The sequence below is a fragment of the Neovison vison genome, chromosome 13 (assembly GCF_020171115.1).
Source record: "Neovison vison isolate M4711 chromosome 13, ASM_NN_V1, whole genome shotgun sequence".
Classification (NCBI taxonomy): Eukaryota; Metazoa; Chordata; class Mammalia; order Carnivora; family Mustelidae; genus Neogale; species Neogale vison.
The window spans coordinates 106,978,804-106,992,976 of NC_058103.1; the positions used below are offsets into that span (position 1 = coordinate 106,978,804).

The 14,173-nt window shown below is 54.6% G+C and overlaps 1 protein-coding gene across 1 annotated transcript in view; it reads right to left on the reverse strand.

Annotated features, from left to right (window-relative positions):
- Positions 1–13,699, reverse strand: part of IGDCC4 (immunoglobulin superfamily DCC subclass member 4) — a 40,513-nt gene extending 26,814 nt beyond the window's left edge. The window contains exons 1-3 of the mRNA XM_044230485.1: positions 13,630–13,699; positions 3,636–3,980; positions 2,887–3,028 (exon numbers count right to left, since the gene is read on the reverse strand). Coding sequence (XP_044086420.1) covers positions 2,887–3,028; positions 3,636–3,980; positions 13,630–13,699 — 557 coding nt within the window. The remainder of the gene's footprint in view (positions 1–2,886; positions 3,029–3,635; positions 3,981–13,629) is intronic.
- Positions 13,700–14,173: the final 474 nt, after the last annotated feature.

The following is a 14,173-nucleotide window of genomic DNA, read 5'->3' on the forward strand; positions in this document are numbered from 1 at the left end:
AAAAAAAAAAAAAAAGGAGAAGTTGCTTTATAATCCCATTTATGTTTTAGAAAAAAGGTGATGAAGCAAAAAAAACCCATACAGGGGCACCTGGCTGGCTCAGTCAGTAGAGCAGGTGACTCTTGATCTAGGAGTCATGAGTCCGAGCCCCACACTGGGAGTTTACTTAAAACAAGTAACAGGGGCACCTGGGTGGCTCAGTGGGTTAAGCCTCTGCCTTCAGCTCAGGCATGATCTCAGGGTCCTGGGATCAAGCACTGCATGGGGCTCTCTGCTCAGCAGGGAGCCTGCTTCTCCCCCATCCCCCACACCCTGCCTACCTCTCTGCCTACTTGGGATCTCTTTCTCTCTGTCAAATAAATAATTAAAATCTTTTTTTTAAAGAATGCCACAAACAAATAAACAAGCAAAAAAAAAAACAAAAACAACCCTCTGTGTACAACATAATCCAAATTTTAAAAGAGGGTATTTATAAACATACAGGGGAAATTTCCAGAGGACAGACATGAAAACTAACAGAGACTTTCTGTGGATGATGACTGTTTCTTCTGTTTTGCTTACGTGAATGTGAAAAAGGCATCTTCCAGGAATATAAACTAAAAGTAAATAGAAGAAAATATGGAAATTAAGAAATACCTGCCTTGAAGGATGAAAGGAAGGATTAAGTGAGAAAAAAAAGCTCACATTAAGTGGGGCCTATCATGCCTTTCAACAGGGAGCGACTTCTCGGCTCTCTCCTACTCTCTCTGGGGGCTGCCAGGAGGGGGCTCTCCCTTGGTTCTCACTCAGCAACTCCCAGACAGCAGCAAGGGGCCCACATTTGCAAGGCACAGAAGTTAAAATGTCAGCGCTAGAAAGGCTGGGTCAGCACTTCCAAGGTCGCTCCCTAGAATGCTCATTCATGGGATGTTAAGGGGGTTGTGGCCAAAGGGGCTGTGGGGCAGATGAATCTAGGAAAGTGCTTGCTTCAACAAGTTTAACAGGCTTTCCATACAGGACTTCTCAGAGCCTTGTCAACACCAAGAAGGGGATTTTATAGGCATTTTCCCCTACGTTATTTGACCACAGAATACTTTTTCTCGAGAAGCACCTTTAGTGACTAATGTTTTCCAAAGAACAGTGATCTAATCCAACCCTTTCATTTTTTTTTTTTTCTTTTAATTTTATAGATGGGGGGAATGAAGCTGAGTGAGACAGGCTCTGCGAGGGGCAACAGGCCAAGCAATCGTCCAAATCAGCAGCTTGACCTGCTTCCTCCCTCACAACTGTTGCAGGGATGTGCCCTGTGGCTTATCTACCCAGAGGTTTTCCCTACACCTTCTCCCCTACCTAGATGTGGGCACAAGTCAGAGTGATGAGGGGGCAGGAGGCTGGCTGAAGACAGAGCAAAAGCTGGCGCCTTGCACCCCCTCTCCACCTGCTCCCCTCCGTAATATGTGTAGCAGTCCTCAGGCACCCCTGACTGCCATAAAACGATAAATAGTTAACTTGCAGGGATCACAATCCTGCAGAACAGGAATCTCCCTTGCTCTACAGATGTCCTAGAGATCTACAAACAGGGAGGTTACCTTATCAATAGCACAAATTTCCAGAGGCAAATAACTCTCAGTTCCTGAAGCCCTAATGTCTCCCTCCCCACCATAAACTGGAGGAGGCTGAGGTAGAAGGGAATGTAGAAGATAGAAGGTAGAAGGGATAGCAGGATCATAACACCCCACCAAGAATCTCCCATCCCTTCACCACCCCCCACAACCGCAAGGTACATAAGCTGCCATCCCTCACAACCCGGGGCAGCAGCTCTTCCTGCCCACGGGTCCTGTCCCCGTGCTTTAATAAACCACCATTTTGCACCAAAGATGTCTCAAGAATTCTTTCTTGGTCATCGGCTCTGGACCTCAGCCCACCGAACCTCCCCTAGGTTCTAGAACTTCATCAAGAGGAGCTGGGACAGATCAACACACTCAAGACAGATTAGTCTGAGGGCAGGGAGACCTGTAAACCAGTGTTTCTGAGCCCGTGGAGCCCTACCTGCACCAGTAGAAGACGAGAGCGGGCGAGCTGGTAACTACAGCTGGAGAGAGGGAGGCAGAGGACCGGGCCGGGGAGAGGGTTCGGGGGAGGGGGGCTGGGAAAGGCCTTGGAGCCACATTTCCAAAGATGTAAGAATCCAAGGGGTGACAACTGCGTGGAGAGACCAGCTCCGAGTCCACAAAAGCAAACAAGCCTCGTGCTTTCTACTAGTGCTGAAGGTACATCCGGGCCTTCCCAGGAGGCCACAGTAAGGGTCAAGTCCTGGGTCTAGTTTCTGCTGCTCTTTGACCCCAGAAACTCTTCCCTGGGATCACTGCACCTACCCACTGCTTTATGGGGAGGGAGGAGGGTAAAACAGTGAAGGACCTCCGTAACCCTGTATCAGACGCTGCACCCACGGGTTGGCATAAGAGACAAGAGAGGTTCTGCCTCCAGGATAGAGCTGCCGGAGGAACCCTGCAGACAGAAAACCTCCCAGCAGCCTCCATGCTCTGCTCTGAAGGAACAACAAACTTCCTGCCACTGACTCACCTGTGGCCTTGGACAATACAGAGCTTCTCTCTGGCCCTCAGTCTCCTCTTCAGTAAGGCAGATAAGCTCTGAAGGACCCTACCACTGCTCTCTACTTGAGCTCCGTAGCTTCGTGGGTGGCATTCTTTGCAGGGAACAAAACTGCTTGCCCAGCTTCTCTTTGGGGCCTTAGTGAGAGAAGAGCCAGGCCACAGTTGGCTCCTAAGTCAGTTCGGGCAAATGGAGCTACTGTGGCTCTAAGAATCCTGGTTCCTGAGCACATGACGGGGCTCTCTCTGGCCAGCCTACTGGGACCCTCTCCCCACTCCCCCACAGGATACTCACCGAGGCTCCTCCGGCACTGGGACCTGGTCCTTCTCCCAGGTGATGACGGGAGCTGGCAGCCCTTCAATGTGGCACTCAAACCGAGCAGTCCCATTCTCCTCCACCACCTGAGACTCCGGGTGCAGAGAGAAGCCTGCGAGTGCTGGGGGGCGAGGGGGGGCGAGACACAGGCAGGGACAGAGGAGGAGCACGGGAAAGGGGGGCGCACACAGTGAGACACACGTACACACACGCACACGGTGCATGCACGCACACGCAGAAACACGGGCAGTCGGGGGACAGAAACACAAGCAGGGCAAATTCCAGCCGACAGAGGCAATTGAAAAGGCAGCAGGGGGATAAGAAGCGGTGATTCCTGGTCAGACGCTGGGTCAGAATGAATTGCAGCGCCCCACACCTAACGTCACCATGATTCAGACCACAGTAAGAGGGACATTTCTCCTGGCCTAAAATGATTTCATGGTCATCTGTGCCTCTTGAGAACCACCGAGGGGGTCTGCTCCTGTGCCCCACACTCTAACAAGCCTTTATGGCAGGCTTCCCCGGGGGAGAAACACAAGGAGGAGGAAGAAGAGGAGAGGTGGGAAGAAGGTAGCCGTATCAGGAAGGGGCCTGCTGAGCAGGATGAGAGGCACGGGAAGGGGAGTGGGCTCAAGGGACGGGCCTCTGTGCAAGGACTTAATGGGGATCCCACTTCCCACACCCCAGGCCTCCTGGGTCTCAGCTCAGCCCCCGAGGCAGGCACTTACTGGCGAGCTTGACCACCGCAGCCTGGCTGGCCACCACTCCCAGGGGGCTGTGGGCCAGGCAAGAGTAGCTGCCCTCAATGACCTCTGAGACGCTGGGGGCTGCCTCGTCACTGCCGTCGGGTGCGGGCGGCTGGGACAGCCACAGAGAGCCATTGGGCAGCAGGCGCAGGTGGTCGTGCTCCGGCAGGGTGCCTCCGTCCTTGCTCCATGTGGTGCTGGTGGGGGGTCCGGCAGCCCCCAGACTACAGGCCAGCACTGCAGTTTGCCCTGGGCCCAGGATCACTTCCAGCGGCCCCGCACCACAGCTCAGCTCCACGGTCGTCTCCTGGGGCCACGGCAGCTCCCCTGCACAGAGAGGGCAGGTCCCAGGGCCATCAGCGTGTGTCCTCCCACCTCCCCCAGTCTCTAGAGCCTGAGTCACCCACCCAGGGGCTGGGGCAACTCAAAGAATAACAGGTCTCATGGAGAGACCTGAGTCTGGATCCTGGCTCTGCCCCTCCCCACTGTACTCTTGGGCAGTCTGCCCCTCTTCTCTGGGCTCACCTTCCCAGTTTCCTCATCCACCAAAAAGCACAGTGCCTCGCAACTTTCCTCCTAACAGTCAAAAACGAGAAACAACCCAAGGGCTCATCACCTGGTGAATGGATAAATATCTCACTCAGCCATCAAAAGAAATGAAGTACTGATACTTGCTTCATGGAAGAACTTTAAAAAACTTTACACTAAGTGAAAGAAGCCAGTCACAAAATGATACATATTCTATGATCTCATTCCTATGAAATGTCCAGAAGACGCAACTCCACAGAGACAGAAAGTAGGTTAATGGCTGCCAGGGACTGGGGAGAGGGAAGAATTAGAAGCGAGGCTTCTTTTTGGAGTGATAGGAATGTTCTGGAACTAGACCATGGAGATGGTTGTGCAACCTTGTGAGCATACACAAAACCACTGTTGTGTACACTGGTGAGTTCTGTGGTGTGTGAACTGTATCTCAGTTTAAAAGGACCCAGGAATTCCTTCCTTTCAGGGCTGTTGTGAGACGCAGGGTAGGAAAAGAGCACAGCACAGTGCCTGGCCTGGCACAGAATTGGCTTTCAGTAAGGTCCTCCTTTCCTGGAACCTTCCAGATCATCTTGACCACGATCGCTCAACCTACTGTGCCCCGGTGGCAGGCAGGGCTGAGCACTCCTTCCTACTGCTTGATTCTCCTAGGCCATGCAGCAAGCCAGAGCCTGTCCCCAGGGGCCCCAGGAGGGCCTGCAGCTCCAAAGCTGCCCCCTGCCACCAAGGGAAGAGTAAGGGGAAAATGGAGGAAGGGAAGGTCATTTCAGGATCAAGGCAAAAACACACAAAGGCCAATGCTTCTCATTTTAACCAACATGTTGACAAGGCCCAGTCGCCATTATTCACAGAGAAATGGTTGTTTCCCCAGTTGTGTCGACTAGAAGGTTGGCCTGCTGCCTTCCTGTCCCATACAAGCTCAATGGTCCAAGGTCCCTTTTCATCCTCTGACCTGACACTTTGCTTAAAGGTGGAATGGCACATCTGAGAGTGAACCCAAGACAGAGGTGAGTACAGTGGCACATCCTTACTATGAGACAGGTCTGGGCAGACAGCCTTGGGAGGGCACGCAGAAAGCCAAAGGGCTTGGGAATCAGGCAACGGCTCAGTTCTGGACCTGGCTCTGTCACAGTCCGGCTGTGTGGCCTTGGGCCAGTCACTTCTTCTGAACGTTAGTTTTACTCAAACGTATCAGGTGATGTGTGAGATTCTATGCTGTTAGGATGATTCAGTGACTAGTCACACCTGGATATACCTATTCCTGAGCAAACCTACAGAATACCATCTAAACACACATATAAACAGTAGATACACAACCTTCCACACCTGAACACGCACACCCAAGTTTCTGCCACACTTGTCAAAACCCGGACATATCTGTGCCCACACTTAGAACCCTTGTCTGTCCCCAGGCTCTCTTCCCAGCACTCCTGAAGAGAAACAAGACTGAGTGGCAAAGAGTAGACCCAGCTGGCCCAGAACGGAGGCCAGGGCCGAAGCGAGGCTCTGACACTACTTGCGAAGGATGGAGAGACCAAGGGGGCCCAAACTGGGCCTCTGCCTCTCTTAATTCATCGAGAAGGCTCTACTTGCCCCTCCCACTGCTTGCCTGGGCTCAGCATTACTAATGGGTGCAGGGAGAAGGCAGGCCTTGTCCTCACCCAGTCTCCATTCTGATAGGGGAAACCAAACTGGCATTCATGTCACTTGGGCTGTTGGTTGTGGTGGAAAGGGCACTAGACCTTGGGACAGAAGATCTAGTTTCCAATCTTGCTGCTCCACCTACCAGCTGTTTAACCTCTCTGGGCCTTAGTTTCCACATCTGTAAAATGAAGGCAACACTACCAAGCCTGTGTGTGAGGAGTAAACAAGATGATGGATGTCAGTGCCATCAACGGTGGAACGGGAGCTCATTCTTTAAAGGCACTTCAGAAACTGTACAAGTGTTAGGGGTTTGGGGTTGTTTTTGTTTGTTGGTTTTTTTTTAATGCAAGGTTTTTGTTTGTTTGTTTGTTTTTAAATTGTACCAATGCTAATTACTGTTCTAACAACCAGTCCCTTCTACCTCTGCGGCCCTCGATTCTGAGATTCAAACACAGGGTAGCGGGGAGGCAAGCCCGGGCTCTCAGCCCAGCGGCTTCCAATTGCCTGGTTCCAGCCGCTGAGCAGTCAGTTTGCACTTCAGGGGAGAAAAGCCCTACATGACACGAATCCCTGAGCCCTCCGGCGGCCTCCCCGCCCCCCACAGCACGTCCGGGGCCTGGAAAATCCCCTGCCGCGCTGAACAAACAATGTGAACAGTTGGGGCCCGAGCAGCTGCTGGGTATGTCAGCAGCCTGGGCTCTGGCGGGCAGGACGGCAGCCAGAGAGGCCGGTGGCTGGCTGCGGAGCCCAGAGGAGGCTCCGATTCCCTTCCTGAATATTCATGGATCAGCAGATGTCTGGCTTCCCCACCTCTGAGGAGCCCAGCGCCCAACAAGGTAGCACAGGGAAACCAACAAGGATGTAGATGTGCCTAGAACCAGGGTCCCCCTCGGAGAGGACCCTGATGGTGGAAATGTCCTGGAAGCTGGGGATTCCTCACTGTACGTAAGTGGGGAAACTGAAGACCAGAAAGGGGTGGGGGTCTCCTCTCCCTGGGAGACAGTGTGGGGAAACCATCCTTTGATCTTCTGGGGATGAATCCAGCACTGACTAGAAAGTTGCTCTAGAGTAAGAAAGAGGGTTCTCTCTGCCTCAGAGTCCAGCCCAACTTCTGTGCCCAGGACATGCCCTCCTCCCCGCCCCGCCTCCCCCGCCCCCCAGGCTCAGCTCCAGTGCCAGCCCTCTGTGAGGCTGCCCCTGCCTGTCCACTCCCCCCTCCCAGGAAGCTTTATGTGTTTCCTATCACATAGCCACTTGCAGGTCCCTTCGCCATCCCTCCTCTTGCCTAGATGAACAATAGGGTATGGGCGGTGGAGGGACAAGCCTTGGTCAGGGTCCTCCTGGGTCATTTGCTATATGGCCTTGGGCCTGCAACTTTTCTTCTTTCAGCCTCAGTTTCCTCATCCTGAAAAGGAGAAGTCTCCACTATTCTCATTTTTGCCAAAATTCTCCCAGCAGCCGAGGGGAACGTAGGTAGGAGCCTTGCTGATGCCCCAAATGTTTTGATTTTTAAAGATTTTTTATTTATTTATTTGTCATAGAGAGAGAAGCGAGAGCAAGCACAGGCAGACAGAGTGGCAGGCAGAGGCAGAGGGAGAAGCAGGCTCCCACCAAGCAAGGAGCCCAATGCGGGACTCGATCCCAGGATGCTGGGATCATGACCTGAGCCGAAGGCAGCCGCTTAACCAACTGAGCCACCCAGGCGTCCCGCAAATGTTTTGATTTTTAAACCTTTGGCACATTCTGCATTCTTCTCCATTATACAGCAATGTTTCCTTTAACATAAATGTGGTTCCTACACCACCAGATCTTTTCGTAAAAGTGATGCTCTGAGGAGTGGACCTTGTTTGTCCAGTGGCTTCCCGGCCACCCCTTTCCTGCCACCCCCGGCCCACTGCCATGGCTGACCCCCAAAGCCCTTCCCACAAGCAGTTCTCAGCTGTCCCTCTCAGGACTCGGGACACGGTGGACTCTGGCTGCCCACCAGCTTTCTGCCTCGATGGGGACAATTCCTTCTCCTCAGGCTCCTTGGTGAGACCCTGTCAGAGACACAGAGCTTCTATGCTTGGGAGCCTTGAGGCCATCTCTCAATCTTTCCCTAACAGATTATTTTACCCACTTACAGGATAAATTAGATTTTATGAGGCCAATTAGAACCCAGACAGAGAGGAGATTTGCGGCTGAGCCCCAGGACCCGCTCAATGCTGTTTCGTGGGGTTAGTGGGGCCTGGTGTGAGCCGGGGTCCCATTTTCCAGTAAACTCTCAGGAAAGGGGCCAGTGGGTGGAGGAGGGGAAGACTCCTTCCCCCACCCCCCACCTTGGCCACCTCCCTTACCACACGCTGATCCCCTCCCACCAACAGCTGGAAGGAGAGCTTGGGACAGTTGCCTGGGACACAGGGAAGGCTGTACAGTTCCCTTCATCTGTGCTCCTGAGAGGCCCAGCCTCAGTGGACTTGACAGCAAAGCCACACTCAGCTCCTGCCTACCTCCTGATCCCTGCGTGCCTCTGTCCCCACTGGACCAAACCAATTTCAGCTCTCTGGAGCTCACTGCTGTTCCATATATTGTTTCTGCTGTTCCCTCTCCCCACAGTAGCTATGCCATCCCAGGGTCTGATTGAGTTGCTTCTCCTTTTTCTGTCCCATAGGACCCGGGGCACCTTGGCCACTGCAGTTATTTATTTTTTTTTTTAAAAGATTTTATTTATTTATTTGACAGAGAGAGATCACAGTAGACAGAGAGGCAGGCAGAGAGAGAGAGAGAGGGAAGCAGGCTCCCTGCCGAGCAGGGAGCCCGATGCGGGACTTGATCCCAGGACCCTGAGATCACGACCTGAGCCGAAGGCAGCGGCTTAACCCACTGAGCCACCCAGGTGCCCCGGCCACTGCAGTTATTGAGGTTTTACACTTTCTTTTCTCCCCTATCAGGCAACAAACTCAGCATCATGTCCTAGTCAGCTTTCTAAATCTCTAGTCCCAGAAACAGTGCCTGGTATACAGTAGGTGCTCAATAAATATTCTTTGAACACGTAAGTAGACACGTGGAGACACAGCCCCTTATGCTTTTCCAAGCCTCAATTTCCTTATCTGTAAAAATTACAGGAACTCCCTTAAGGGCTGGATGTGTTGGGAATAATACATGTGGAAACTGCCTATCTGCCAACTAGCAGACACTTGACGAAATGCTTAAAAAGCACAGGGACAGAACAGCAAACTCACACTGAAAAAAATGCTGTACTTCCACATTACCAGGACTAGGAAGCTCACCTCACCTGTTCTCCTGCCATATGGCTCATATGATTCAAAATAGCTTTCTTTTGCGCCCACCTTTCTCTCCCTGTATGCTCTGATTACTTGCTGGAACTTTGTCCTCCAAACTATATGACAAGGTAATGAGCCTCTTATCGAACCATCCAGAAGTCTTAGCTCTGCACCAGCTCACATGCTCAGGTCTGCATCTGAAACAGAGCTTACTGAGCCTCTGCTTCTCTGACCTCAGTGACCCGAAAGCCCCTCAAATCCTGAGGGCATAGCCTCAGCAGTGAGTAACAAACAGCCCACCTAGCCCAGAATACAAGGATTCTATTTCTCTGCATGTCAGGGCCAGAACATTATCTCTTGGATTTTCCTCCCAATCCCAGCTCCTAGCACCCTCCTCCCACCAGGCTAGGGCTGGCGTCCTCCTCCATCAAAGCTCTCCCCATCCCTCCTCCTCCCCTCTCCTCATCCTCCAGGGAGCTGGGAGCCCCCCAAGCCCACCTGGCAATGACATCTGTTCAGCATCTGGAATTCTGTGTCAAGTCTGGTTGCTGTACCTCAGAAACCGTGGAGGCCGAACAGAAGGTAGCGGGTGGGGAGAAGCGCAGAAGGGTGAATTCCAGAGCCCAGACTCAGACACACCAACTGAGGGAGGCCAAGCCCAAATCTGGTAACTTCTCATGTGAGGGGGAGGTGGTGCAGAGAGACCAAACTTGGGTATTTGTGTACCAAATCCAGGGAAGGTGTGGCTCCAGAAGCCAAGAGACTGGTTCCAGTCTCAGCTCAGTCCCTAGCCATGCAACTTTGGGATGTCACTCAGTTTTCTCATCCGGAAAATGGGTTCATGCTAAAATTATTTCTAGGGAGTTGGGTGAGGGATGGGCTAAGTAGGTGATGGGCATTAAGGAGACACTTGCGATGAGTACTGGGCGTTATATGTAAAGTGACGAATCACTAAAGTCTACATCTGTAACCAATTTTACCATATACGTTAAGTAAGTAGAATTTAAATAAAAACTTAAAATTAAAAAAGTTCCCTTCAGTGCTGACATTGGATGACACTCTAATTGTGAGAGATCGTAACTTGAAATAGGTACCTTTAGGAGTAAAGAAAGGAACTAGTAATTTACACACAACACATGATGAATTGGGCCATGAAACTACCTAAAAGTCAGATAACTTCTGGACAAAATTCACTGTTAAGAGAAACTTGTTTGACCTGGTTCCTAACCTGGAGATGGAATCAGAGAGGGCCACGCCAACTGAGGTGGGCCTCTGAGTCTCTGGGCCGAGAAAGAGATGGGGGTGAAGGAACTTTCCTGGTGAGGAGAAAGCAGCTGTCATGTTCTGTGAGCCTCCCTATGTAACAGATCTCTGGCACCCCCCCCAATTCTGATTCAGTGGAGGGGAGAGCCCCACATCTTGCACTGATAAAAACCAGCACTCAGCAGGGATACCTGGGTGGCTCAGTGGGTTAAGCCTCAGCCTTTGGCTCAGGTCATGATCTCAGGGTCCTGGGATCAAGCCCTGCATCAGGCTCTCTGCTCAGCAGGGAGCCTGCTTCCCTCTCTCTCTCTCTCTCTGCCTGCCTCTCTGCCTACTTGTGATCTCTCTCTCTCTCTGTCAAATAAACAAAAGTCTTAAAAAACAAAACAAAAAAACCCAGCACTCAGCATTCTACCACTACCCCCAGACAGGAGTCCCATTCCTATAAATCTCTCCAGTTCCCGGTCCCTGGCTGGAACAGCGTTGGGGGACACCAGCCCTGTATTCTGCCCAGTTCAGGTTGCTGAAGTGTCTATTATTCTGGACCTCCCCCTCCCTGCCCACCTGCAAACTCAGTCTATCCTCAGATCCTACTGATTCTACTTCCTAAATACCTCTAGAAGCCAGCTACCCTGGCCACACCAACTGCCATGACGCTTGTTGCCACCATCCTCTCTTCTGGAATACTACAACAGCCTCCCAGGAAGCTGGAGCTTCCTGCCTCCAGCCCTGCCCAACCGATTCTCCACACTGGCTGCAGTGAGCTGATGCAAAACTGATCTTAAAACTTGCCAAGGGGGGCGCCTGGGTGGCTCAGTGGGTTTGGCCTCTGCCTTGGGCTGGGGTCATGGTCTCAGGGTCCTGGGATCAAGCGCCATCTTGGGCTCTCTGCTAGGCGGGGAGTCTGCTTTCCTCTCTCTCTCTCTGCCTGCCTCTTTGCCTACTTGTGATCTCTCTCTGTCAAAAAAATAAATAAAATCTTAAAAACAAACAAACAAACTTGCCAAGGACTCACAGTGGTGGTGGTGGTGGGGAGCTTTCAGGCAGAAACTTTGGTGGGGCTTATCAGGCCTTTCAGAAGCCCCTTCACTCTTCCTCTTGACGCTCTATGGGCCCCGTCCTATCCAGCTCCAACCTCCCCCACTCTCACCCTGTGCTCTAAACTCCAGTCAGAGTTAGCTGCATTCACTGGTCTAAATGAAGTCACCTTGGAGCACCTATACATGTGGTTCACATGGCTCTCCTACAGGGCTAGCTGACCCTCTGCGCAAGCTCAATTATTCATCACTTCCTAAAGATGCCTTTCCTGACTTTTCCAAACCCTCTGTCAGTCTCCCCCACACCACACTGCAAGCTCTGCGTTAGGGACAAGGTCTGCCTCCTTATTTACTATATTCCAGGCACCAGGCACATGCTAAGTCAAAAAGGGTGCTCAGTAAATATTTGTTGAACAAATGAATGAATGAATGACCTTGGTCCAGATTAGGATGGCTAGTCAGAACGCTATAGGACTGTCTCTAGGCCTGTTAAGCTTTGCACACTCAACGGGTTTGGGAGACTGAGAGCGAGTAGCCTAGTTGCTTTAGCCATGCACACTGCTGCCCAGGGAGCCCCAGCTCAGGGCCCTGCCCCTGCCTTGTGCACTCAAGAGCAGGGAGAGGCCAGGTCTCAGAGGCCAACTGAGCCCCCTGCAGGATGCCCCACCGGTATACTATAATGATAGAGAGTAGTTATTAGCCCTCATCCCACTAGGCTGGGTGACTCTGAGCCCATTCCTGGAGCTCCTGGAAGAGCGTTAAGAGGGTAGGCACAACTATTCCTTAATCCCCTGGGCTCCTGGGGGGCTGAGGCCTCTCCCTCACTTCCCCGCCCCCTTCACCTGACAATCCCTAGACTTGAGCCAGGGCTGGAGAGGGACGTGTCTTTGTCCGGAGAACAGGGGTCCGAGCATTTCCCGGCACTTTCCCACCCGCTGTTTGGGTTTCCTGGAGATGGGCCTGGGCCGGCCAGACGGAGGCTCCTTCCCCTCTCCGCCGTCCCTGCCTCCCTCCCACGTGGCCTGGCTGAGTCTCTCTGGAAAGCCGCAGCAGCTGGAGAGAAATCCCCCTCCCCACCCCCACCTCCAAGTCCCTCCCCGACTCGCCCCGGACACATCCTCAGCTCCCCCCTCGGCAGGGAAGGCAAGAACTAAGCGAACAAAGCGGGCAGCCCATCCCCCTCCCCAGCCCTGCCACCTACCTTCCCCAGGGGCAGTCCCCTAAACGCACACAGCACGGAAAGCGAGAGAGCTGGAGTGGAAGAAGGAGCCCTAGGCACAGAGCACTGGGATTCCGTCACCCCAGTCCCGGCCCTTTCTCCAGAGTGGATAACTCTCTTACCTCCACCCCAACCCGGCACTGAGGTGGGGGGCTGGAAGGAGGCCTTGCTGACCTGGGCAACGCTTTCCTGACCTGTCCCTGGTGGGTGGGGCAGGAGTGACACGCGTCCCATCCCGAGAGCGAGTGTTGGACAAGTCCACGAAAGCAACTGGTTTCCTGCCCCCCTCCCCCAGCCCGCTCCGAGCCACGGGTTGGGGGAGCGACACTAACCACCCAACCCCCTGCCCCAACCAGCCCCAGGGACCACACCCACTGGGCAAAGTTGAGTGTTTTATCACCTCTACCCCCAGTCAATCCTGAATCGCCTGCCCAGTCCTCCCCAACCACGGGCAAGGACACTCCCCAAAAGCCAAGGCCAAATATTAGCTCAGACCCATAAACACAATTACACACGATCTCGACACAAATGGAGGTGCTGACATACACCCCCCCACACCCCTCCTCTTTCACGCACTCAACCCAGGAACACTCGCGGGCAAGACAGAGCCCGCCCGGTGCAAGCCACCAACCCCGCAGCCACGGCCCCGCGATGCCACGGCGCGACCGTGACACGCACTGCGGACACGTACGCCCGCAGAAGCCCCCCGTCCCCACCCTCCGAGCGCGCGCACACACACACTCACACTCACACTCCAGACTCCGCAAACCAAGGACACACACCCCCTGCGGCCAAGTGCGTGCCGCAGCAGCCCCCACCCCCCACCCCCGGCCACAGCTCGCAGACCCCCAAGCGCAGGCATCACGGGGACGGGCCGCTCTAGCCCCGCGGCCCCGCACTCGCTCGGGACCCGGGACGCACGCCAGCCCCGTAGCCCGGCGCAGCCCCGGGGCGCGGGCGCACCGACACGCCGCAGCCGCTCGCGCCACTGCCGCGGCGCCCGCCCTTACCGCGCGCGGCCAGCAGGCAGAAGGTCAGCGCCACGAGCCCACCGCCGCGGCCGGCGTCCCCCCGCGCCATGGGGCCCGGCTCGGGCCGCCGCCGCAGCCGCCGCCGCCGCCTCCCCGCGCCACGACCGCCGCCGCCGGGGGAGGGCGCGCCGGGCGTCAGTGGCCCGGGGAGGCGCGGCGCCGCGGGCGGGGGCGCGGCCTCGGGGGCCCGGGCCCGAGCGGGGGCCGGCGCGGGGGCCGGGGCTGCCGCCGCCTCGCCCGCCCCTCCATCGCCATCTTGGGCGAGCAGCCGGGGCGGGGGCGCCCAGCGAGTGCGGCCGCCGGGCCCGCCGGGGACCCCGGCCCCGCGCACCGTGACCCCGCGCGGCGCGGGGCTCTGCTCCGCCGGGGTCTGCGCCCCGGTGCCTCGCCCTCTCCGGGTCGCCTTGGGCCTCAGCTGGGCCGCTTGTTTATGGGTCTGTTTGTCCCTTGGACTCCCTGTCTCTAGGTCTCTTTCTGCCTCGGTCTGTCCTTTTCATCTCCCCGTCGCTGCTTCAGGATCTCC